Below are 25253 nucleotides of genomic sequence, written 5' to 3'. Positions count from 1 at the left end.
CTCCCTCTGGCCCAACCAGACCTCCAACTCTGCAGAGCCTCTGCATCCCGTCTTCTCCTCTCTCCACTCACCTCATCCATCAGAACCTTCCTGCTTGTCTGTTTGACACCTTCGGCGTCCTTCCACCTGCTTCTCCTGATCTGTCACTTTTCCTCCCATCCTGAGCCTCACAAAATCCTTCTTCCACCCCCCAAAAACACAAATTGTTTCTTCTTCTCACATCCTTCCTGTCTCTGTATCCCTTCAATTTCTCACCCATTTCGATTATTGCCAGTGATGGTTAATAATTATCAGAAAACATACATAGGAGAAGTGTTTAGTTGTAATGCGCTTAATATGCAACACGCTTTCTGTAAACTTCACTCACAATAAGTTTGAATTCTTTTACCCTTAAAATGTAATTAAACTGATTATGCCATTAAAATAATTGGTATTTCATTAAATGAAAAAAAGAGAACTATTAACTCTGGTGGTTAATAAATAAGCATTAGAAATGCAGATTGACGTGCTGCAATGTTTACATTCATCCTCTCTGTGTCCAAACTTTTTTTTTCTTTCTGATTTGTGGAATAAAAATGATAAAGTCCAAATGTAGGCAAAAATAAATAAATAAATAAATAAACCACCTGAAATGTATCTGCGTTCGTGTGGGCGTGGTATCGCTGTAGCCGTGTCTTTGCTGAGGGACTGCTCTGATAATTGAGTTCATCATAAGCGGGTCTTAAACCCGCCTTGGGACCGGCTCATTAGAGTGTTTCAACACTCAACGTCTCGTTACACTGACGCCGAGGAAGAAATGCTTTCAACCTCCCACTGATTAATATGTTTTCAGGCAAGCTGTGTGTGTTTAAACGTGCCTCAGCAGCAGAAAGAAAATCTGCTGATTTTATCTGCTAATGAGGTCTATGTGCGACGCACGTGCCCGTGTTATGCCAGCGTAATTTCTGATATTTTGAAGTCTGTCAGCGGCCTAAGCTCGCCGAGTGCTGCTGCGGATTCGGAGGTTAACACCTGGTAATTAGAGTAATCGCATGTGTTGAGATCAGATTAAATTTGGCACTGAGGCAGATTTGTATGGACATTTCAGTTCTTTTAGTGTCCGTCACTCAGCTGACTCGCTGTAGTGCTCACGTTTTATTTAAGACCTTTGAGCTGTCGCTTTTGGGTTGGATGCTTCCTGGAAAGGATTTTCAATAAATGCAGTTGCAGAGAGTATGTTCCAAAAGCAACATTAAAAACTATGGAGAATTGGTCTTTATTTGAGTGTGTGTGTGTTTTATCTCTCAGTTTCTGTCTGGATTCTGCTTCTTCTGTTTTTACACCCAGACAAAAAGAAGTTGAGTGAATAACACAATAAATACAAAAGAAATCATCTTCTTCACTGTGGGGGTCAAACTCAGAAAATCATTTCCCACCAGCAGAACTTATCCAAGGTTTTCCCTGAATGTTTCTGAAAGTCTAACTTTACCAATAAGGCTGCAGGAAATCTGTATGTGCCAGACTGAGACCTGCAGTGTAAATACAGAAACTTTTGAGGTCAACCTTTGATTCCTACAAAGAGAAGAAGAAGCTTCTGTCAATTCTAGGTTTATTATTAATACTTTGTTAGAGTTTTCTGTTTTGATTCACGTAATTATTTATTTTTTTTGCTTTATTCTTTATCTAACAATGCATCTATGCCTTGTTTCATTCTTTTTTGTGTTAAATTTTGTCATAGATAGTGTAACCTCGATAAAGTGTAACCCTCACCCTATTCCTGAGGTTCAAGTTTTTTTGAAGAGTTCACTTCCCTTTATATGTGTTGCAGCTAAATTAGATATTAAAGTCGGGGTTGCTTGTAGATTTAAACTCTCTAATTTGGTTTTCCAAAGCTGCTGCTCCCATTCTCACTAAAACTACAAAAATAGATGACATCACTCCAGTACTAAACGTCCTACACTGGCTCCATGTAACTCAGAGAATAGACTTTGAAATGCTATTGTTAGTTTTTACATCATTAATTGGCTTGGCACCAAAACACACTACAGATCTATTATCGTTGCATCAGGTCTGCTCTGCGTACCCAAAGTCAGAAACAAACACGGAGGAGCAGAATTCAATTTTTGTGCTCCTCTAATTTGGAACAAACTTCTAGAAAGCTGCAAAAATGTTTCATTTAAAGGATATTAAACCTTTAATTTAAAGCTAAATACTCATTTAAGAATTTTCTCTTGATGACTAGAAAATCCTACACTGATGCACTGGTTTTTGCAGACTAGATACGAGTTACCCCCATCGCAGACGGGAAACTTAACTTGAACTTGATGCAAAAGACTTCAGATTAAACATGAACCTTTTGGTTGGATTACCAATCTATAGCCTTCCAACAACTTTTTGATGCATTGATCAGTCACTGGAAGTCAAATGGAAGATGAAATGCAGACTGTCTGCTTCAGACTTGCACCAAATTTTGTTTTTTCTTTTATTAACAACTTCACCAACAAAAAAAAAAAACCCTGATGTTTCTGACATTTGCTTAAGTTCTGCTGATTGGAGCTATTCATCTACACTGCATTTAGGATTGCTATTGTGCTACTTACTAAACAAAAACAAAAAACAAGCAGGGATATTACTGAGTGTAGAGCTGAACCTGTCTGCTTTTAGACGTGGGGGAAATCTGGGCGCTTTTTTTTCCAGTTTAACATACAGAATTCAAATCTTGATTGTAAAAATGCTCCATGTAAAGCTTCACATGCCAAGTTTAGTAAAGAGATTCCAAATAAATTAACTTTGCAAAGGAAATCTGCCAGTATCGCTCAGGATGGAGAGCAGGCGCACAGCCAGCGCTGCACAACGTGAGTCAAAGACACTTTTTAAAATAAATGAACTTACTGAGCGGAAATTACTAGAATGTAATCGTGCGCGGCTGTTTCTTTTCCATTCTTCCTACATTTATTCTAATATAGAAAATCTGGTCTGTACAAATAGTATTTTATATATATATATATATACATGCCTGGCACATGTAATTATTTCAGAATCATTTTATTTTCAGCCAGGTCTTTGTTGATTCCAGATGCAGGATTGTTGTTTACAATCGGCACCATCATTTATTGATTAAAAACAACGTCATTCTGAAGTGATTCCTCCACTCTAGATGTTGTTCTTATCGTTTAATGAATGCCTCATCAGACTTCCTCTCTGTTAATTAAAAATGATAACAAAAAGCACAGTATTTTTTCTTCTTCAGCTCTTTTATCTCTTCTGCACCTGGCTGTGGCTGCAGAGATGATATCCGTTGTGTAGTTTAAAACATTTAGGCTGGTGTCAATGTTTGCACACTGTTTATGAGCAACTTATACTTTTCCTTCTGCTTATCAGTTTAACATGAAGCATCTACGAACACATTATTCTTGATTTATGCTCTGTCATCATTAGTTTTCCGCTCTGCGCATGCATCCAGGTTGTAATTATGACTTAAAAAAATGATCAAATGCTTCTGCGGCTTCATTGAACAACAAAACCGCATTGTTCAGATTACACAGCTTGATCAGATAATTGTTTAACTGCATGAACAGTAATTAGGCTTGGCTGCAGTGCAGAGCTGAAATCAACTCGGTGGAATCTTAACTTCTCAAACAAAAGCGACAGAATCAGCATCAAAAAGGGTCGAGACGCAGCTTATCAGCAACATCCCCGAGGCCCCCGCTCAGGCATGTCAAGACGTGCTTCACACAACAGAAGTGGAATCAACTCTGAAGAGACAAACAAAAGCAACCCACGTCTATGAGAGTGGGAAAATCAGGTGCTGATCTGCAGAAGGCTTCAGAACGAGATGGCAAAAGCTTCTTTGCGTGCAACTTTCTGTTTTTTTGTTTGTTGCTTTTTGTTTGTTGCTAACTTTGTCGATTAAAAGTGTTGAAGTTTCTTGAATATGTGAGGAAAAGTCTGGGTACTTTATGAGGTATGAGGCTTTGCTTATGCTTTGTGCAATATATAAGACTGCCCACATTAACGAGTTGGCGCATGCGATTAATCTGAAATTTTTAATTTTGCATAATGCATAATAATCAGGCTACTATTTCCACCTAAATGAAAAATTCTCAACTTTATTGTGTCTCTGCACATCTATGAATTACGCCGGTTGTATTACAAGCGACTGCTGCCTCGTCACCCAGGAAATAAATGGAGAGGGACTTTTTTTTTAGTTATTGTTGGCTCTAGTGGCTTTTATTTGAAAGGAGTTAGGCAGGAAAGAGGGTAATGAGAGAGGAGGAAGACATGCGGCAAATGTTGCCAGGCTGGGAATTGAACCTGCAACCATCACCACGAGGACTCAATACGTGGGTTGTGCTTTGCCCCTGCGCCACTACAGCACCCAGAGAGGGACATTTTAAATTAATGTTCAAAACAAAATGACTTCCTTGAAATCCTGAATATAAAACCTGGTAAACTGAGAATCTTCAGAAATGCTTGGTGTGATACAATAAAATGTTTTTTTGAAAATGTGCATATAGTGGCAGTTTTAGATATGGGTTATATGGGCGGTTTCCCAGGGTGGCATCAGAAAGTGTCGTCCCCTGAACATGCATGTTGCATGCATGTGTACTGGAGTAGTTTGCCTTCGTTGCTGTTGAGTACTGGGGGATCATGTTACCTGCTTTCTGATGCAAAAAATCAGATATTTACTTCATTTTAATTGGTTGGAGTGCGACAATTGCATGTAATATAGAAAAATATTTATAAAGGTGTTGGAAATCCTTTAGAGATTTATGTCCATAGACATACTTGTTTATAATAGACATCTTTTAAGTAAAGATGTCAATTATTTATTCCGTGTTTCCATAACATTTGCTCTGTGCAGTGGATGATGTGTTTTGTATTTATAATGTGAAGAGGGAACATGAGGAGAAGAAAAGGCATCCTTATAGGGATTTCCCTAAAAATTCAAAGGATCCTTCCATCTTTTGTTAAAAGTTTCTGGCTGTAGCTGCCACTCTTCTCTCGCTCAGCGCCTTTAATGAACACCTCATTAGTTGAAAACCTCATTAGTTGTCTAATGACATGCAGCAAATGATCCAGGGAAGAGGCGAAGGCTTTGTTGCATCTTAGTTACAGAAGGTGAGATGCTCCTTCAAAACAGTGGATTGAAACAATCTTGCATTCTCACCAAAAAATGAACCGGTTTTCCTGGAGAACCTTTTTGAAGCCGTCCTTTTGTGAAGATTAGGCTTGATTTGCTTTGTAATAAGTGGGAACCTGAAAGACGATGCGATGCTTCTCCCTGCCTTCCAGATCTGTGACAAGGAGTGGCACTACTACGTGATCAACGTGGAGTTTCCTGCAGTGACGCTCTTCGTCGACGGCGTGACCTACGAGCCATACCTGGTGACGGACGATTGGCCGATTCATTCCTCAAAGATTGATACCCAGCTGACTGTGGGTGCCTGCTGGCAAGGTCAGTACGTATGTATTTATGGATGAACGCCTGTATGTGTACGTACAGGTTTGTTTATGCAACATGGAGCTTTATGCATTAAAGAAGGTGAACGGCTGCTGCAGCATGTTGTCAGAGCTGCTGACAGCTGTTTACTGCTCTGTCAGATGTTTTATATGCAGCAGCGTATTTCATCTCAAGGCTGTGCTGCGCTTCTTCTTTTTTTTTAATCACACAGAATATCAGAATATTTTCCATTTCAATGCAAAAGAAACATCCCTATGCCTTTATTCATAATCCCATTTGTCATTTAGTTGCTTTGTAGCGTTTTATTGGCACCTACAACATTCAAATGTAAAATAAAATAAGAGTTGGAAAAACAGAGAAATCATACTTCTTACTTGAGCAACACCGTCTTTCATCCAACAAAATTTGCTAAGAGGCAAACTATAGATATATAGATAGATAGATATTTCGAACATGATAGAAGTATAAAATCACACACATGAACAAGGAATGCAAAAACAAGTAGGAAGAAGTCAGAAACTTATGATCTCCTACCCCATAAACTCACACCATATTGTCAGATGGACCCTCATTATTAAATAAAAAATAAACGTATGTTAATTTTCCATTTTATCTGGATTTACATACATCCATACATATACACATTTGTGCTAACTCTCACCCATATTTCTATATCCTGTGAAAATGACCTTTTATTTCCTTTTAAATTGTATTACATTTTGATTTTGTTTTAACTCCCCATTTAACTTGTTCCGTAATGTTACACCATGAATTGAAATACAATTGTCAGATTGCACCTTTTTAAAGCTTTGTTGATGGCATGTTCTTCTCGTTTTATTATTAGTCACAGAGACTCCTGGAAGGAAAGTCCTAAATCAGTGTTAAAACTACTTTACCACACCTTCACAGTAAAAAAAAAAATGCAAAAAATGTGCATCCACACATTTTCTGCTTTAGTAGACTTACTTGTGTTAGAAAAAGTATGTCAGTCATTTATATCCATAGCTCATAAAAATACCTGGAAAGATTTTTCAGAGTAATTGAGAAACAATAGTTTAGGTTAGTGGGCAGGAACTGGTTTGTGGGTGCAAAATATGGGCTGTTGAAGAAAGTTTAAACGAATGCATAAAAGCAGGACACACACTTAATTGAGGCTCTGCTGCTACAGAACATTTTACTGACGCTCAACGTTTTATTTCCTGCTCACGGTTTATTGCTGATGTCTGGGTGTGACTGGTCAGATAGTCAGAATCACTAACCGTTTTAGATACGAGGACTGATGCTACTGAAGTCTTGTTTAATAAATACTATTTGTCAATAATTAAAAGCAGTGTGAAATTAAAAGCCAAATGACCCTATTATTAACTAATGAGCTGCAGGTTTTATTAGCTTGTTACATTTTGTACGTTTTTTTGGACCTGGATTCACTCTGAAACTGGTGACACACAAAATTATATGGGTAAGCAGCGACGGCTTTTGAATTCGAGATGTTGGAAATTACATCTGAATCCCAACCAGTAAGAAAGAGCGAGAAAGCAGGAGAGCCTCTGTTAGAATGCATTAGGGGATTAAGATTTCATACCCCGAGGCTACGAATGTTTCCTCTTTGAAGCGGGGTGAATATCAGCAGCAGACTCTGCATGTCATTTCCACCGACGGGAAATTAAAGTAAGTAGTGATTGCGTGGTGGGATGAATGCTGCCGTGTTTGTTACTTGAGAAATGGCACAAAAGTGCTTCACAGGGCAGAACGGCGCAGGATAGATCAGTTCGGCGGCTCGTCCAAATAACACTCGAGACTCGCGAGCGTCCTCCAACGCTTCGATCCTAATGTCGTTTCGGCTGCCGTTTAAATGTTCCTTCATTCTGCGCCTGATTGCAATTTTCTCTGTCGTCATCATTTTTGCTTCATTGCCTCATCCGGCCCTCTCGAGCTGCCTCTTTCTACGAATCTTTGATTGTGAGAGAAGGCCCTGAAGGAAGGATTAGCAGGAGTGAATGGGGGACAAGTTTTCCAGCTATTACATCCCAATGAAGCCGCTTTAAGCTTCACTAAGCCGCAACTGATAACTTTGCAGGCCATTAGCAAGCAAGATTGCCTTTCAGAGTCTCTCTCGTTCCTCCATCCTCTTTTCCTAGCAATCAGGAAAATGTGGAATGAAAACAGAAATTCAGACTTTACTTTCACCGCCCTCCGAGCCAAATAAGTTGTCTGTGGTTGCTTTACAAGGTTAACAAGAAAAGGGTTACAGATTCCAACCATTTTTTTTTTTATTTTTATTGGCGCAACGCAGTCGACTTTTTATCGAGCTTAAATAGCAAATATGTGCATATTTTTTTATTTAACTTGCCGAAGGATGTTCACATTCATGGCGATTATATAATAAAGTAAAGAGGATGAGACTGAAGGAAAGAGTGAAGCCATTACGTACAGGAAGTGAAAAATGTTTTTACACCCAGCCAGCATGCCTAGGTGGGCCCCATGTGGGGAAAAGGAGGGCAGGCCATATGGGTCCCCTATGGGTTTGTCCACGGGTTCCACGATGGCCCCACATGAGTTTGTCCATGTAGGGCCACAGCCCACATGGGCCCTACATGGACCCTATATGGTGGTGGCCCCACATGGGTTCGCCCATGTGGGGCCACAGCATTAAATAATGCTGGGCATTAAATAAAGTACAGCGTGGCGTTCTTCATACGTGGTACAGCAGCAGAAAAGAGCAGCTAGTGCAGTGCTGCAATCAACAATCCATTTCAATTTACTTCATAAAACGCAAGTTTCCAACAACATTTGGTGTCTTTAAAGAAAAAAGCAAAGATGCTCCAGTCAAATACAATAAAATTGTTGTATTGGATTCAGTTATAATCCTGCCCAGTTCAGTACAGAGGGACTGACTCTATCTATAATTACTTATAGATAGGCTCACCTCCTCTTCTGGAAGCTTGTTGCTGCACAACCCAGCAGTGTTTGACTTAGACTAGACCAGCTGTGGAAAAACAAAAACGCTGACCACTTTTCATTTATTATGTTGTTTTTATGCTGACTGAATTCTACAGGTGAAAAACTCGAAGTCTGAAAAAGACTCAGATTTTTAAAAAAAAATTGAAGTAAAACCTTCAAATAACAGACTGTGTGCATCACTCTAGTACCTATTCTTTATGAGAACTGTACAATGCTCTAAAAAATATTTTTAAAAAGTCACTATCTGAGTTTATTTGAGATTCCTGTCGGAAACGTTTGCTGCTGTGATTAATGTTTCTTGATGGCAACAAGTTAATTAACCTGACCTGTGCAGTGCGTTGCTCGTCACTCTCTAGATAAAGGAAGAAAGCTCCTGATTATGGAAAAGATTGCTCTTTGAAATAAAAACCTTCAAACTTTCCAAACATTATCGGAAACAGAATGACCCATCCACTTTACTATGGATACAGAGCTAAAAAAAAAAAAAAAAAGGTAAAACGCTGAACTCCTGAAATGTTGATAATGAAGCTGTGAGCATTTTCACATGCGTAGAGACCAAATTATGTAATATGTTAGTGTATGTGCACAAACAGTAAACCCTGTACAAAGATCATAATCCCTAATGAAACACTTTGCCTTTTTCGATCACATTATCGCTTCATGACCACAGTCATGTATCAACACTGAGGCTATTCACTTACTTGAATCAAGTAAAGTCTGTTTTTTTTTGTTTTGTTTTGTTTTTTGCAAAATGTTAAGTTGCAAAAAAACAGCTTAACAGTTTTTTGCAACTGTAGAATGTAGTGGTCAGTGAATGACCACTACATTCACTGACCACTACAGTCCCCTGACTTTACTGATAATACATCCATCCTGCTTTATGCCGCTGTGCCTCTCTCCAGGCATCAGTATAAATCAAGATCTTTGGGACTCTGGGGTATAAAATAGTGTGACATTGCAAAAACTATTGACAAAATCTCATAGTAAAAGGATTAACTGATCCAACATTGCAGTTAAATCTTAATGTTGTCCAACAAAATGACTGAGGGTTTATCTTTTCTCCTTCAGCTTTTGCCAATATGTTCCTGGTGTTTTAGGAAATACTGTAAACAAGACGGACGTTGTGGTTGCAGTTGCTGCTTTCAGGACTTGCGTCAAAAAGCGATTCTGCGCCTTGTCAGAGTCTAAGGAGAAGGACATAAGCTTGGAGGAGAAGCTGCTGTCCAACTTGCTCAGGGCAAACAGTGTTTCTGCGATAGGATCAACTCACACAGGTCCACATGTGCACACACTCCTGAATGTTTCCCTCTGACCGAGCTGAGGGAGAAGCGAGGCCTCCAGCTAAATGCAGGTTAGCTGCTCATGACAGTATCCACGGTATCTGTCTGCGTTTCCCCAGGCTGTTCCCTGCAGAACACGTGTTGTTCAAGGAGAAGTTTGCAGAAGGAAGTGACTTTAAACCTTATTCTGTTCCAGAGCAACAAAATAATTTGGACAGCCTACAGAAGAAGTGTTGAGAAGTAGGATGTGATTATTTTGTTGAGACGCGTGAGACAACTGGGAAAAGGTGGGAATCACACTGAGCAGACCACCAATAAAATCTTCTTTATTAAATATCCAGCAACTACTGTCAGGCAGCACCGTTTTAAAATCCAATGCTCTTGCCAGCTTGCTTGTCTGGACCGCTCAAAATATTTTTAAAGTGTTAAAAAATGCAGAGAAGCTCATTTTAAGGAGGACGTTGCAGCTATAAAATATTCTAGCGTGCAAATAATCTTTTTGCATTCAGTAGGGAGTTGTTGTTTTGTTTTACTTTATTTGAAAGCAATTTCCTGGACTGTTTTCTGTTTTTATTGTTTTTGTTTGTGTTATGCATTTTGTAGTTTAATCAGATAATTTTATCTGCCAAGAATATCCAAGTATCTTCTCTCTATTTAAAAAGTGAATGCAAGAGGGAGACGCTCTCCTAACTCAGATCATAATAATTGTAACATGTTTACATGTTTGTTTAGATGTTGGGTTTCTATTTAGATGGTGACTCTGCAATCTGACAACAGATCTAGTCATAAATGTGTCATCCCAGGATCTACTTTTCTCATACTTATGTTTTCTCTTGTGTTATTCAGCTTTAATACAGTATACGTATTGTATAAATATAGTCAGTGATCCAAAAATACACACACTAACTTACTAACTTTCAGCCTGTGCATACATTTTTCACATTCAAAGTTTAGAGATGAACAGTATTTCTGGCTCCTGTTCGAGTTGAAGAAATTGCTTTTGGCGTTTAACTTAGTTGGAATATTTTATCTTCTGGTCTCTTACAGGTCTATTACCAGAATTGCCTTTTAGCATCACTTCTAACATTTTTTCTTTGCCGCTGCCTCTCTTTTTTCTCCATTTTTTTTTTCTCAACACACCATGTTGTCTCGGTTTCCCGTCAGGTGGCGAGGTGGCAACGCCGAGGTTCACTCAGTATTTCCACGGCAGCCTCTCCGGTCTGACGATCCGACCGGGCCGCATTGAAACCCAGAAGGTTATCTCCTGCTTGCAGGCCTGCAAAGAAGGCCTTGACATTAACTCCCTCGAAAGCCTTGCTAAGGACATAAAGGTGCATGAAAATACAAAGACACAGTCGCTTTTTCACAAGACACTTCATCCTCTGTTTGGTGGTGCAGGGAATACTCATCTCATTTCTGCTACAGAACTATCGCACTGTCACACATAGTCAGCGAAGGCTCATGTTGAAGCTAATCTGGAATAGATTTGGAGATAAATGCAGTCCATTACAAACACTTCTGATTAAAGATCAGGGCCATTAGTCACATAAACCCGATGGGAGGTGAGATTTTAAAGTTGTCCTTGTGTGTCCAGTTTCACTTCAACCCGGCCCAGTCGGTGCTGGTGGTGGAAGGAGAGGATGTGGACAGCATCAACACAGCCATGACCAAAGTCTCTTACATCAACTCTCGGCAGTTCCCCACACCCGGCCTCAGGCGGCTGCACATCTCCACATCTGTACAGTGAGTCCTCGGTTACTTACTGGATGCATTTCTTACTTTACTTGTAAGACGAAGCACAATTTGAACATTGCCTTATCCGTTTCCCATAACTGCATTCTCCTAAATATCTGCTTGTTTAAACCACAATCCACCTGATGTCTTCATCGTTTGCATTTCGAGGCTCTTCCAAAGTGTTTAGACAAGATGCCTGTGAAAGTGAAGTGATGCGTTTAAAACATAAAATCATCTAAACCTATTCTAGAGGATTTATTCATCTTTATGGTGCATATCGAAGTTTACACACATAAAATGAAATGGACACTCAAATAAGAATTGTTTTGTTTATTGTCATGACTCTAAACGTTGTTGCTGTTGCTGAGAAATAAAACTGTAGGGATTTTTTTTAACATCATCACAATGAGTTCTGTTGCAGCAATAGTCATAGTAATAACCTCGGTTATTCAAGCACCTAGCATATTGTTATTGCTAGATTAATGTCATTCAGCTTATTTCCTCTGCAACTTCCAGTGTAAAACAGACTCCTGGGGTAGAACTGCTGCTTAAACCAGCCCTGTTAGGGGGTTAGTACGTTTGATTTTACCCCAGACCTTTGGGATTGAGCTTCATTCAGGGAGGTTTGGGTTGCTTGATCTTAGTTAAAATTCATCTGCACATATTTTCTGCCTTAATTGTAACACTTTTCAGATGATGCACTTCTGCCCTCAGCTGTCTGGTGAAGCAAAAAGTATGTTTATGGTTTGGAAACATTTATCAGTCAGGATAGTTTTCTAATTTGTACCCTAGTTTATAGTCATTTGAAGTTCCTGATTTTAACTCTTCACTAGGTTTGAAATTACAAACTTTCGCTTTTAGAAATCCTTGAAGTCAAAGGGAGTAATTCCTCAAGTCAAAGTAATATTTTAAGGTTTTTAAACTCTAATCTTGAAAGTTTTTCACCATTTGTGTAATTATAAGGGTGGAATACTTTTATTTTGATTAATTACTGTCATAGGTTGTAATGTGTTAAAAGTTTTAGCGAAATTACTCACAATTTTTTTTCTCAAATACAAAAATCTTGAGCCGGAACTTCTGTACTTGCCTGTTTCTGGTACGGCCCTAAATCTGACGCACAAACGAGAACAATGAACCACAAAGCTGCTTCTCTTGAGCCTACGGGGGTTAAATATTCAGATAATTTGTCCTCAGTGTTGCATTGATACATTTTACACTTTCCAAAAATGCATTTACACGACAAATTTATTGTTATGCAGCCTACAGCATCTACAATTTCTACAGTCTCCTGAAATAAATCATGGTACATGTGACACACCCAATCCTGTTCGATGAACAGTACCGCTACCACAGCAACAGTATCTCCATTAAATTGGTCGTAAATTTGTCGATGGTTTCCACCGGTTTTTAAGCAATAAAGCGCTAAATTAGGATTCACTTCCAGCACAAGGACATTTTTCTGACACAACTGGGCGATAGTTCTGGTGAAGACTCCCTGTTTGTGAAACGATGAGTATGTAATAAGGTGTGAAGGAGGTACGAAGGCCTGGCTGAACTGTTGGGTTTGACTTTGTCCTCAAGCCATTGAACACTCAGTGAGATGGGCAAAAACGAACCATTAGTGTAAAATCAATTAAACCATGAAAGAAAAGCAGATGTACATCCAGGAAATAAAGCCTGATGGTGTTTGCACAGAGCACAAACTCTCCTCGTCCTTCCTCGTGTTTGTTGTTTGTTATCCATCTTTTAAATTTGGTTTGAACTCGATTGATTTTCAATCTGGCAGATCAGGATGACGAGGTCAGCCTCTCAGGCCGACTCTCCTTTTCAGTTTACACAATCTGCCACGTTTTCTTGAGATTTTTAACATTTGGATTCCCCCACCCTCCATATATAAAATAGCAACATTTCTTGGCTGTTTGTTGTGAAGAGTGTCACACCTATTAAACTACATTAATCCATCCAGAGTAATGGATTACTCATTACATGGCACTACATACATTTTTTAAAGTAAAACTGATTCTGTACGCCACTTTGAGACTAACTAGTTGTAGATTTATCTTTTATCTTATATTTAGAGTCCACTTCCATCCATATCCCATCTGTGGGTTTGGTATCAGAGTGTTTTTCTTGCCTTTACTGCTCTTTTATTAAGCTCTAAACTCGGGCCAGGGTCAGCTCAGACACGCGTTGTTTGATAAAGTGAGACGAGCTTGTGGAACAACAATCGAAGTTGTCTGACTGCAGCGCTAACCCGCCGCTGTCGAGATAAAGCTGGCAGAGTCCTCCATGTGCTCTCTGCAGACATGTCGAGTCTGCAGCCTGTGATTAAGGAAAAATGTGGATTTTTTCTTTTTTTAACGCCTGATAGTGCTGTTTTGCTTCCAAACAGTGTCACTTGTTCCAGCAGTTTTTTTTTTACAACTATAACTATGTCAGACATCATATGTCAGAAATCATAGGTTTTACGGACATGACCCTTATTTCCTGAGGCTTTGACAAATAGCATCGGTTTTCAGAAACATGTACAGTACAAGAACATTGTGTAATCCACGGAAATCTATGTTTTGTTGCAGAAATATGAAGTCTCGCTTTCCGCTGCATTCTTTTCTTTTTTAATTTTGCAGCGTTACCTCTGTCTTTCCTCACTGGGCTTTTCTGACATATAGAGTTCATGGACTAGTTCCACATGACCCAGCAAAAATGATTAATTTGGTGCTGCTGGGTGAAACGTATAAAGCAAACTGCATAGAGGAAAACTACAATTATTATTTTTTTTACATTTGAAAACTAAGATATGAACAGTTCCTGTTCATTTTCAGCAGAAAATTGTATCATCCTCTTTATAGTGGAATGCAACTCAAATCAAGATCCAGGAGCAACAGTAGAATAAAATGAGTTTTATTAATTTAAACCCAAAAATATCAACCATCACTGACAATTTATTTCCCGTTAATACTGTTACATTTTATCATACAGAGAAGATTTAATATAATGTTTGTAATTCTACCCCCTGAAGCTCCAATGTGTTTTATTGGGATTTTATTAAGAACACAGTTATGAAGTTAAATCATAATATAACATGGGTTTTAAGATTTTTTTTTTTTTTTTTTTTACAAATTTAAAAAGTCATCTCATTAGTAAACAAAACTCGCCTGAATTTCATTATAAATCCAGATGTTCTGTGAAAACCCAACACTGAGCACTTAGTTCCCACTGGGGAACATTGTGGTGGCAGCATCATGCTGGGGGCGGATGTTATTCTTCAAAATGGGCAGGGAAGATTCTCACACTAAAATGCAAATCAGACTGAGCTACATCTGGGACTAAAAACTTGCTTGAAGCTGCAAAAGTCTTCAGAGCGAGACAGAAAAATCCCATCCAACATTCTGCAGATCAAACTCGGGGAGAAAACCCCCCCCAAAAAACCTAGTAATATCGGAGTATTTCGTCAGCATAATAAAAAAAACCCAGCTTTTACCGATCAAAAAAGCATGTTTCATACAAATTTAATAGACTTTTAAATAATGCCTTAAGAAATAGACAATTTGAAGGAAAATTGAGAATCTCTAGTTGGATATCACAACCAAGATGACATGAGGGAGAAACTGTGTATAAGCTACAGAAGAAATTTGATGAAGAGGTGAAAATAAAGCATTTTTAAACATGCTTTAGCATCTCCACACATGTGAATTAAGCTTATAGCAAACCAGTCATTATCTGGTAATACCTAGTTATGCACATTTTTTTTTAGAAGTGTTAAAAGAGTAATTTGCATGTGACTTTATCTGAAAACAAAATCTCTTAGAATGATCCCAGTCAAACTGTAGCTCTAAATCCAGTTGCGAATCTATTATTAAAACTTAAAATCTATGTTTACAGCTTCTCTGTCTATTCAAGCTTAAACCATTGAGCCTGTAACAATGGTTGATGGTGACTTACCCCGAAGCTCTTACAGCTGTAACGGGAGACGAAGGTAGTTCTGCAGTGTTTGGACCGCATTTCTGTTTTTTTTTTATTATTATTATTTGTAAATAATTTAAAATCATGCATGATTTTTCCTTCTGCTCAAAACCTTTGTTCTATTTTGTGTTTTTGACATAAAATCTCGTTAATAATACATCGCTGTATTTTAGTTGGTGAAGGAATAACCTTAAAAAAAAACATGCGTTGTTTTAGAAATGGATGTTTTCTGCTTTGTATTGTCTATTGGAACAAGACGAGGCATGTGCCGAGTATCGAGCACGTTATCGGCACCGTAGGAGTCTAACAGTTGAGGCTTTAGGTGAAGACGGATAAGCCGTGCTGCTGTAACACCTCCTCTGTCCACCGGTCAGGTGTTTTGGAGAGGACACGTGCGTCTCCATCCCGGACATCAAGGCGGTGGTCATGGTGCTGCCGCCCAGTGAACCCAGAATCACCATTTCAGGATCCAAGCAGCTCGTCAGACCCGCCAGCGTCCTCCGCAGCCCGCTGGGCGTGGCGCCCTTCAAAGAGCTGCGGATCACCAGCACGGTGATGAAGAGCGACAGCTTTGGGGGATGTGAGTGGACACACCTCTGAGCTTTTTTTTATATATATATATATCTGACATCTTATTTATAATTCCAGACCTCATCAATGCAAACTTTTTTTTTTTTCCTACTCGTATGTTAAGTAACTTTGTGGCTGTGTGTGCAGTCCGCCGGCCAGGGGTGATGGAGGTGATGCACAACCTGGACTACTGTGATGTGCTTGTAATCGGAGACGAACTGGAACCAGAGAGAGAGAGCCTGGAGATTCAGCACAGCGCTTTACTGGGAAAGCACCTCGATGCCACCAACTCCACCTCTGGAATATCAATATATGGTAACATCACTCATAAAACCTCAACCGTATCTGTCAGAAATCTTAATAAAAAATAAAAAAATCTGGGGAGAAAAAAAAAACCCATCTTCTGTTTTAAATCAGGAGGTAGGAGGGAAATGTCCACTAATCTCAGTGAGTGAAGCAAAGCAACACATTCATCTTTACATTTTATTTATTTACGTTGATAAAAAGTCAAGTAGTTTAATTAAAAGGTAGCTGAAAGGAGGTCAAAACCTGGGAAGCAATTAGTAGAGATTAAAAATGTGAAACGTCTTCCTTATTGTTTAAAAGTCCATAAATGTACACTTTCTTTTTAGATAAAACTGTGAAACAGTGAAACAAATAAATAAATTAATAAATACATTTTGATTTAACCACATTTTTCATTTTTCTGTGTCATTATTGCTCAGCTAAAGTCTGCACCAGAGACATCAGAGGCAGAAAAATCTATTTAACCGTCCTGCAGATTTTGAACTGGATATGTAAATGTAGGGTAGTTTGTCAGTGGGTTTTTCTGTCCACAGGTGTGGACTCCATGGCCCACTATGAGCAGGTCCTGAGGCAGCTGCGCTACAGGAACTGGAGACCCGCCTCTCTGACGGAGAGAAGGTTCAGACTTACCTGCTCCGAACTCAACGGACGCTACACCAGCAACGAGTTCAACCTGGAGGCAGGTTTTAGGGCTATTCATAAATATTTTTCTCTTTTTTCTCTTTTTTTGTGCGTTAAACTGTGTGCCTTTCTTTGGCCTCGTCTTTGAGGATGACGGCTCTTTGTTCCTGCTCCGTTAGATCAGCGTCCTTCACCACACTGCGCCCATGGAGCACGTCAATCACATGGCCGCCCAGTCCCAGTACATGAGACCGGTCCATCACCCGCTGATGATCCACACCCCGAACTCACACATGTCAGGTAAGCCAGTGATGAAGAAGTGGAAAACATATCCTTACCTGGCTGATTGGTCTGATCACATGGATTTCTCCTTTTTCCTCATCAAACTTGTTCCCACCTGATGATAATTTGTGCTGTAGCATTTTAAAGCGCAGCTCGTCCTGTCTAAATGTTAGACATTTAATTTGGCGTGCTCCTGACCTCTAAAATGTCACCGGACCCCATGATGAGATCGAGAGAGCTTCAGAAAGAAGGTCAGATCTGATTATGAGTACGGTAGAAGATGTGAAGAGGTCTCAGAAAGAATTTCTATTCCATATTTCCACAGTATGAAAAAAAATATGTAGAAGTGAAGAACATTTAAAACTACTGCCCTGTTTCCTGTCAAACTACTGTTAAATAAAATACCAAAACCTTTAAAGAAAAGGAAAATGTGAACAGAACAAACACAGATGATGATCTCAGTGAGAGCCTGTGGAGTAAACGTCAAACATCTCATAGCTGTAAATGTGGAGTGAAGCAAGTTCAGCCCTGAAGTCCCTGAAGTTATTCATCCAAAGCGGGTGAGACTATAGCTAAGAAGAGGAAGGTTGCTCTGATTGTTTTCCTCTGATAGATAACACAGTTTTGATGATGCCTCTCACAGACCCAGGCTGCCATTATACATGGATTTCCTTGACAAATTACTCATAAACAAAATTTATGACACAAACAGAACATGGTCACTACAGAGGAAGCGGTCAATTGACTCCAGAGAGAAAACTTTCTGACAGGTTGTAGTTCACTTCACTTTCTATGTGACATCAAGAAACCCTAAAAAGTGACTGACCTCAGTAGTCGATGATTCATGTAGGCTCCCCTCATCACCTACCTCTAAAATGCTTCCTTTGGGCTTTAGATGTTCCATTAAGGTTCACAAAGTTCTCCAGGTTTTTAAATTAATCAAGATATGATTTTTAATAAAGTCTCCTGTTCTGTCCTGGGCTGACACTAGATTGGAAGAAGAGTTTGCTTTAACCTGCAGAAGACAGTTTTGTAGGCTACTGCTGACATCTGATGTGTTTGTGACAGTTTCTGCAAGTCCATTTCGGTGCATTCATACTCTGTCTGCAGGTTGGATTGTAATGTCTTTCTTTCGGCGTAGTTTAAATGAAAAATGGATTGGAGGTTATTTAGAAAGCAGGAGTCTTAATTTTTTATGTTAGATCTATAACTAGTGAGACTAATGAGTTCAAATAAAAGGTTAACTTATGTACATTTAGTTTCCTTCTCTGTGTGCCTTTTTCATCCCGATGAATTGCTGGTGCTCTAATCTCACGGTCAGGATTGCCAGAGAGGGTGCAACCAATCAAAACGTAAAAGATGTGGCTCGCAGCGAGGGGAAAAATAAAAAAAAGTGAACAGCTGATATTCCAGCTACTTGCTCTTTGAAGAGTTCAGTCTTGTGTAAACATTCTTTGTGCATTCAAGAGTGATGCTGGCGCTGCACATGATGCATTCACTGAATCAGTTTCCGCTGAACCTTGTCGCTCTTATCTCTCATCGTAATCCTGAGGCTCGGGCCGCCACCAAACCATGAACGTCTTTTGTGCTTTACATGTCTCCAGCTTTGTCTCTTATTAAAAACACTTTGAAACTGAAGTGACGCTGCTAGTTCGTGATTGTCTTTTCTCCGCCAGGTCCAGCGCCCCCTGCAGCCACAGTTGTCATTGTGGTGTGCATCGCCGCCCTGGTGATCATCGTGGTGATCGGGATCTACAGGATCCACGCCACGCACCAGGAGGGCTCCAGAGACGAGGAGGATGAAATCAAGGATCCAGAGTCGGACTGGGAAGGCTCTGGGCTCAACATCACCGTCAACCCCATGGAGGTAACCGAGAACGTCTCGAGTCTTCAGCAGGTTTATCTATCTCTGATGCAGTGAACACGACCGCCGGCTATGGATGTGAGATCTGGATTTTGTCGCCTAGGACATGAGAGGACCCCAGGCGCCGGGAGAAGCTGCGAGAGGAGAAGAATGTGAGGAGGAGGATGAAGACGACGACGTTGAGCTGGTGGGAGGCATGACGATCGTTGAATCAGACAGCAGCGATGAAGACGAAGAGGAGGGGAACAAAGGAAGACAAGAGGTTAACGGGAGGAAGCAGAAGGGGAAACCTGAGTGGGACAGTTCATGTGGAACATACTGAGCACACACACAGGAATCCGTCTACACAAACACAGTGGCTTTATCTTTCTCAACTGCAGACACACACACACGCATACACTATGCAGGCATTAACACATGCTTGTCACATCTACACACACACACATAAATTGTCTGATAAAATAAATTACAATCTTTTGCTGGAAAAATACATAAATTCTCCCATATTGTCGTTTTTGAAGTAATATCGCCCTCTTCTGGACAAAGTCAAACATTATACAGTTAGCTGCAGTGCCACAGTTCTGGAAGTCATTGTCCGAGTGTTTGCCATTATTCCCGCCTCCGACAGTGAGGCAGAGCATCCATAAACACACAAAGTAAACACATGTGTCATTTTATCATGTGTGTGTGTGTGTGCGCAGACAAGTCTGAAGTTTTTCTTCATAACACATAAAACTCGTCTCTTGTCCCAGAATTTAGTCCAGTGTGTTACAAAAAGTATTCATACTCAAACCTCAATGTTTTTAGCTGGGATTATACGTGATAGAACAAACAGAGAGTGACATTTAAAGCCTTCTGCAGCCTCTAAGTTTTCTATCAACTTTCATCCGTCTTCCAAAGATCAGCCTGTCGGTCTTTGACGAATAAGAGCGTCCCTACAGTATGATGCCGCCTCCTCTACTTTTCCCCCAGTAGTGATGATGCGTTCAGGCTCGTGTGTAGTGATAGTTCTCCTTGGCAAAATGTTATGTTTGCATTTAATCCAAAACGTTCAATGTTGGTCACATGTGAGCAGAGCATCCAGCTCACATGTTTACTGTGTCATCTAGTAGGCTTGTGGCAAAGTGAAAATGGGGATTTTTTAAAAAAATCCATTTCTTTTAACAATTGCTTTCACACACACAATTTTGATACTTGGCAGAAATTGCAAAACTTGCGATTAATGGTGGATTGCAAGAAAACAAAGTAAAAAGAAAATAAATAACATATTCTCACTATGTTGATGTGAAAAAAAAACTATTCAGGAAATTCGCAGAATATATATATATATATATATAGCCTATCAACAGATTCTCCCACCTGAGACTTGATTCTCTGCAGCTCCTCCACCGCTACCACAGGCCTCTGAGCTGCTGCTTTGATTAACGCTCTTCTTCCCAAGCCTCTTAATTTAGGTGAAATCTCATTTCCAGTCCTGTTTGCAGTTTTTCCTATGCATATCGCAGATTTAAATGTCGAGACGATGGATTGAGCAGCACTTCTTGAAATGGCAGAGTTGCAGTGGATTTCATTTATCTTTCCCTCTTTCACATTTGTGAACTCGTTTGTCCTGGTTCATCACATAGAATCCCTTCGAAATGTCTGGTTGTAAGAAGGACAAAATGTGGAAAAAAAATAAAAAAATGTTTACAAGCTTATGAATACTTAAGCAAAGCTCTGTTCACCTATCCTAACATTACTTTTTGTGTTCACGTCTTAACCGCATCGTCTGCAGATCAAACATATGAATACACATGTCCACAGGTTAAATATATGCATAAAACTTTTAGATATAGATTATTGAATCTAAATATTCTGTGTGGTGTAGCGATGTTGTTGCTCAGTGTCCGTCATCCCCGTCTGCAGCCTCACGCCTCCCTCTTCTGGATGAGCAGCGCTGTGGCTCTGCGGCCTGCGCATCGTCAACACTATGGGATCTCTCATTACAAAACATTCCTCTTTTCTTCTATGTTGCATAAAATGTCCATGCCACAACAGATTATGCGTAGCAGCCATCCCTCCACTAGTTTTTGCTAGGCTTTTAAAGCTAACTTAATCATGTTTTGTTTTGTTTTTTTTGTTGTTTTTTTTTATCCCAAAGGCTTTTCTATCTTGAATCGGAAGTCTTTAATCGCATTAAGCTACTTTAACTCAGACCTGAAGGCCAACACTGGCCTCAAAATGAAAGGTAAAGAGAGGCGGATTTTTTTTTTTTTTAAACTTGTGATTTCCTAGTTTGGTTAAAAGCAATATGTAAGTGAGTCTACAACTTACACAGGACTTTCATGATCATAGGCATCACCATGACTACTACCACCCAGCATCACCCTGCAGCAAGGTTGAACTCTGAGAAACAGCGATAGAAGATATTTTTATTTTTTCAAGTTTAAATGAGTTTTAAATGTAACGTGTAAACGTAAGTCAGTCTGACTGAGAGGTTCCCGCTCCATCTCCTCATAACCTCATAACGTCGTCAATCAGAAGTTTACATCCACTCAGCATGCGCATGACTATTATATCACTTTTGGACTTCGATTACACCTATTAACACACACACACACACACACACACACACACACACTACAAAGCTGGGTGCACTAATTTGATTTTCTTTTGAACTTTCTCTAATACACTCAATGGCAAATTAGATACTAGGTCAAATATGTGCACACACCCTAAATATTAGAATATATGTCTCTTAGCGTCTTGCAGCGAAAATAAATCAACCAAACGAATAATACACTCATGTCGATAATGAATGGATGTAAAAAAAATAAATAAAAAAAAACTGACCAGAACTATAAGCATTCAAGTGTTGGTGCTTTCCTCCCACCCACTGAGACAAAAGCAGTTTATATCCTTTAGACGCTTAAAGGGAAGAGCTGACGTGAAAGTTTTTCAGAGTTCGCCTTCTCTGAAAGGTTTCCATAATCCACATCTGCATCCTAACGACAGCCCCACAAATCCAGCTTTTAAAACGTACATTTCGTTTCAAACGAAAGGCGACCCACAGAGCGCGTTATGCAAACGTCACCACTGACCGAGCCGCCCAGCTCGACGACGGCAAACCCTCCTCTGTAAAAATCTGTGAAGCGCCTCTTTGAACTCCCACCCTGAACCTTTAGAGGAAAACCGTTTCTTGTCCTGCAGTCACTGACCTTCCTACGTCCCTCCGGCTGTGATGGAACCAGAGTCATCCTCAACTTTGACTACACCCTGAATTCACCCTACAGATTCATATTAAGTGTCCAGTATGTAGAGTTATAACCCGAGGAGGCTAGAGCGGCTGGAAAAAAACCCGCAGCTTGGTTCCCCCCCCTCCTCACCTGTGATGTATGTGCTCTCTAACAGACATGTCGCGTGTCCACCTGTCCTTTAAAACACCTGTGCTCGTGGCGTCACCATTGTGAAACGACTGCCCTGTTTTCTTTGTCATAATATGCTTCGTAAACATTAAGGATAAAGAGGTTCTTTTACATATGAAACGAAACCCTGTAAAAATGTTTAAGACCGTTATTTTATAAATCCTTTTCCTTTTCTTTTTGTAAACTAAATAGTTGGGATTTATCTCTATCTGGTGGTCATCCCACAGCTTTCTGTAAATGGATCAATAAAGAATTGTTTTAGACTCTACTCGGCTCCGCTTCCTGTGTCTGCGGCGTCCGCGCGCGTTCCCTGTTTGGATCCTTCAAGGCTGCTGTTGCTAAGCGTTCTGATGTTTACGTTTGTTTTGATGGAAAACTCAGGTTGATGCAGGCGATGTCTTTTACACGTCTCACAGCATCTGTTCCAGCGTTTGGGCCAGTAAAGAATATTCTAACCTTACGTATGCAGTTTCTTTATTTGCTCTTGTCAGAAGTGAAGCCATTTCTCTGCCAGGGTAAAACCGACATTAGAGATAAAATTCAGATAGGTTCTATTAAAGGTTTATTTCTTTAATAGAAATAAACCTAATATTAAATAAACCTAATATTATTGCATAAGAATATAACACTGTCATAAACGCGACGTAACGCCTGTTATGAACACGAAGGAGTCTTTATGAATGTTTATGTCAGGAAGTGTCATTTGGTAAATATTGACAGTTCATGCAAAGTTGCTTTAAAGGTTGGATTAAAAGTCTATTAAAAATGCCAACTTTGAATTTTTTGGTAAATAATTTCACCTAACCCCCAACCCCATCTGTTTGGCTCTTCAGGGTTAAAACGGTTTATGTTTCTACGTATAAATACCAATCAGGATCTATTTGGTGTATTTGTCCTTATTACTATTGCTCAATGTTTTTACTCAGCCAGACAAATAAAATATGAATATTCAGATACATAAAGGGGAAATGTTGGCAAAATATTTGCTAAAAAGTCAGAAGGTGGAGTGTTGGGAAAAGCAAAACTTTCTTAAAGAGACGGAGGTCCAATTTCAAGGCGTTAAATTACAAAGTCAGATCTTGTTTTTTTAGTCATATTTGATTTATGTAGCATTTTTTTAACAACTATAGATAACATTGACTGTGGTATAAAATGTCTCTATGTGGCTGAAAAAATGAATCCTGTTCCTTTAAAAGCATGTGTGCTGATGATTTTCTCTGGTTTTACAGCATAAAGAGATGAGAACGAAGGATGCCGAAAAGAGAACGATCTGCACTTAGAAAATCTTAGTCTTGTAAACAGAGAAGAAAGAAAAAAATGAAACTTTAATTTGGAGGAGGTTCTTCAAGAAAAGATGGAACGAGCCACAGACAGAAATGTCCAAGCACAGAAAATCCCTTTTCACCAGCTTAACGGCTCAACCAAGTCAATAGCTATTAACTGCATTCTTGGCTCTCTGAGGTCCGTTTCAGCATTATTGAACATGCAGTGCTTATCGGTTAAAAAGCCACATTAAGCTACTAATTAGTCGATTGTATTTCTCCCTCCTTGGGGACGCAAGAAGCGTAGAAATGCACATTCAGCAGAACTGAGGGCAGAAAGCAGCGTGGCAAGACTTCATCTGNTCCTCACTGGGCTTTTCTGACATATAGAGTTCATGGACTAGTTCCACATGACCCAGCAAAAATGATTAATTTGGTGCTGCTGGGTGAAACGTAAAAAGCAAACTGCATAGAGGAAAACTACAATTATTATTTTTTTTACATTTGAAAACTAAGATATGAACAGTTCCTGTTCATTTTCAGCAGAAAATTGTATCATCCTCTTTATAGTGGAATGCAACTCAAATCAAGATCCAGGAGCAACAGTAGAATAAAATGAGTTTTATTAATTTAAACCCAAAAATATCAACCATCACTGACAATTTATTTCCCGTTAATACTGTTACATTTTATCATACAGAGAAGATTTAATATAATGTTTGTAATTCTACCCCCTGAAGCTCCAATGTGTTTTATTGGGATTTTATGAAGAACACAGTTATGAAGTAAAATCATAATATAACATGGGTTTTAAGATTTTTTTTTTTTTTTTTTTTACAAATTTAAAAAGTCATCTCATTAGTAAACAAAACTCGCCTGAATTTCATTATAAATCCAGATGTTCTGTGAAAACCCAACACTGAGCACTTAGTTCCCACTGGGGAACATTGTGGTGGCAGCATCATGCTGGGGGCGGATGTTATTCTTCAAAATGGGCAGGGAAGATTCTCACACTAAAATGCAAATCAGACTGAGCTACATCTGGGACTAAAAACTTGCTTGAAGCTGCAAAAGTCTTCAGAGCGAGACAGAAAAATCCCATCCAACATTCTGCAGATCAAACTCGGGGAGAAAACCCCCCCCAAAAAACCTAGTAATATCGGAGTATTTCGTCAGCATAATAAAAAAAACCCAGCTTTTACCGATCAAAAAAGCATGTTTCATACAAATTTAATAGACTTTTAAATAATGCCGTAAGAAATAGACAATTTGAAGGAAAATTGAGAATCTCTAGTTGGATATCACAACCAAGATGACATGAGGGAGAAACTGTGTATAAGCTACAGAAGAAATTTGATGAAGAGGTGAAAATAAAGCATTTTTAAACATGCTTTAGCATCTCCACACATGTGAATTAAGCTTATAGCAAACCAGTCATTATCTGGTAATACCTAGTTATGCACATTTTTTTTTAGAAGTGTTAAAAGAGTAATTTGCATGTGACTTTATCTGAAAACAAAATCTCTTAGAATGATCCCAGTCAAACTGTAGCTCTAAATCCAG

The 25253-nt window shown here is 39.3% G+C and overlaps 1 protein-coding gene and 1 long non-coding RNA gene across 2 annotated transcripts in view; one reads left to right on the top strand and one right to left on the bottom strand.

Annotated features, from left to right (window-relative positions):
- The window catches only part of LOC103147004 (calsyntenin-2-like), a 148851-nt gene extending 129334 nt beyond the window's left edge, over positions 1-19517 (top strand). Inside the window, exons 10-18 of the mRNA XM_007565136.2 lie at positions 5275-5437; positions 10849-11015; positions 11279-11427; positions 15756-15961; positions 16099-16266; positions 16791-16936; positions 17058-17178; positions 18837-19027; positions 19128-19517. Coding sequence (XP_007565198.1) covers positions 5275-5437; positions 10849-11015; positions 11279-11427; positions 15756-15961; positions 16099-16266; positions 16791-16936; positions 17058-17178; positions 18837-19027; positions 19128-19346 — 1530 coding nt within the window. The 3' untranslated portion in view covers positions 19347-19517. The remainder of the gene's footprint in view (positions 1-5274; positions 5438-10848; positions 11016-11278; positions 11428-15755; positions 15962-16098; positions 16267-16790; positions 16937-17057; positions 17179-18836; positions 19028-19127) is intronic.
- On the bottom strand, positions 11652-19901 carry LOC107837763 (uncharacterized). Its single transcript, XR_001663805.1, has 3 exons — positions 19812-19901; positions 12883-12886; positions 11652-11664 (listed from the first exon to the last, which is right to left on the bottom strand). It is a non-coding gene; the product is annotated as an uncharacterized LOC107837763 (long non-coding RNA).
- Between the last annotated feature and the right edge of the window lie 5352 nt (positions 19902-25253).

Source organism: Poecilia formosa, unplaced genomic scaffold (assembly GCF_000485575.1).
Source record: "Poecilia formosa unplaced genomic scaffold, Poecilia_formosa-5.1.2 Scaffold172, whole genome shotgun sequence".
Taxonomy (NCBI): Eukaryota; Metazoa; Chordata; class Actinopteri; order Cyprinodontiformes; family Poeciliidae; genus Poecilia; species Poecilia formosa.
This window is presented reverse-complemented; position numbering and strand designations above follow the sequence as displayed.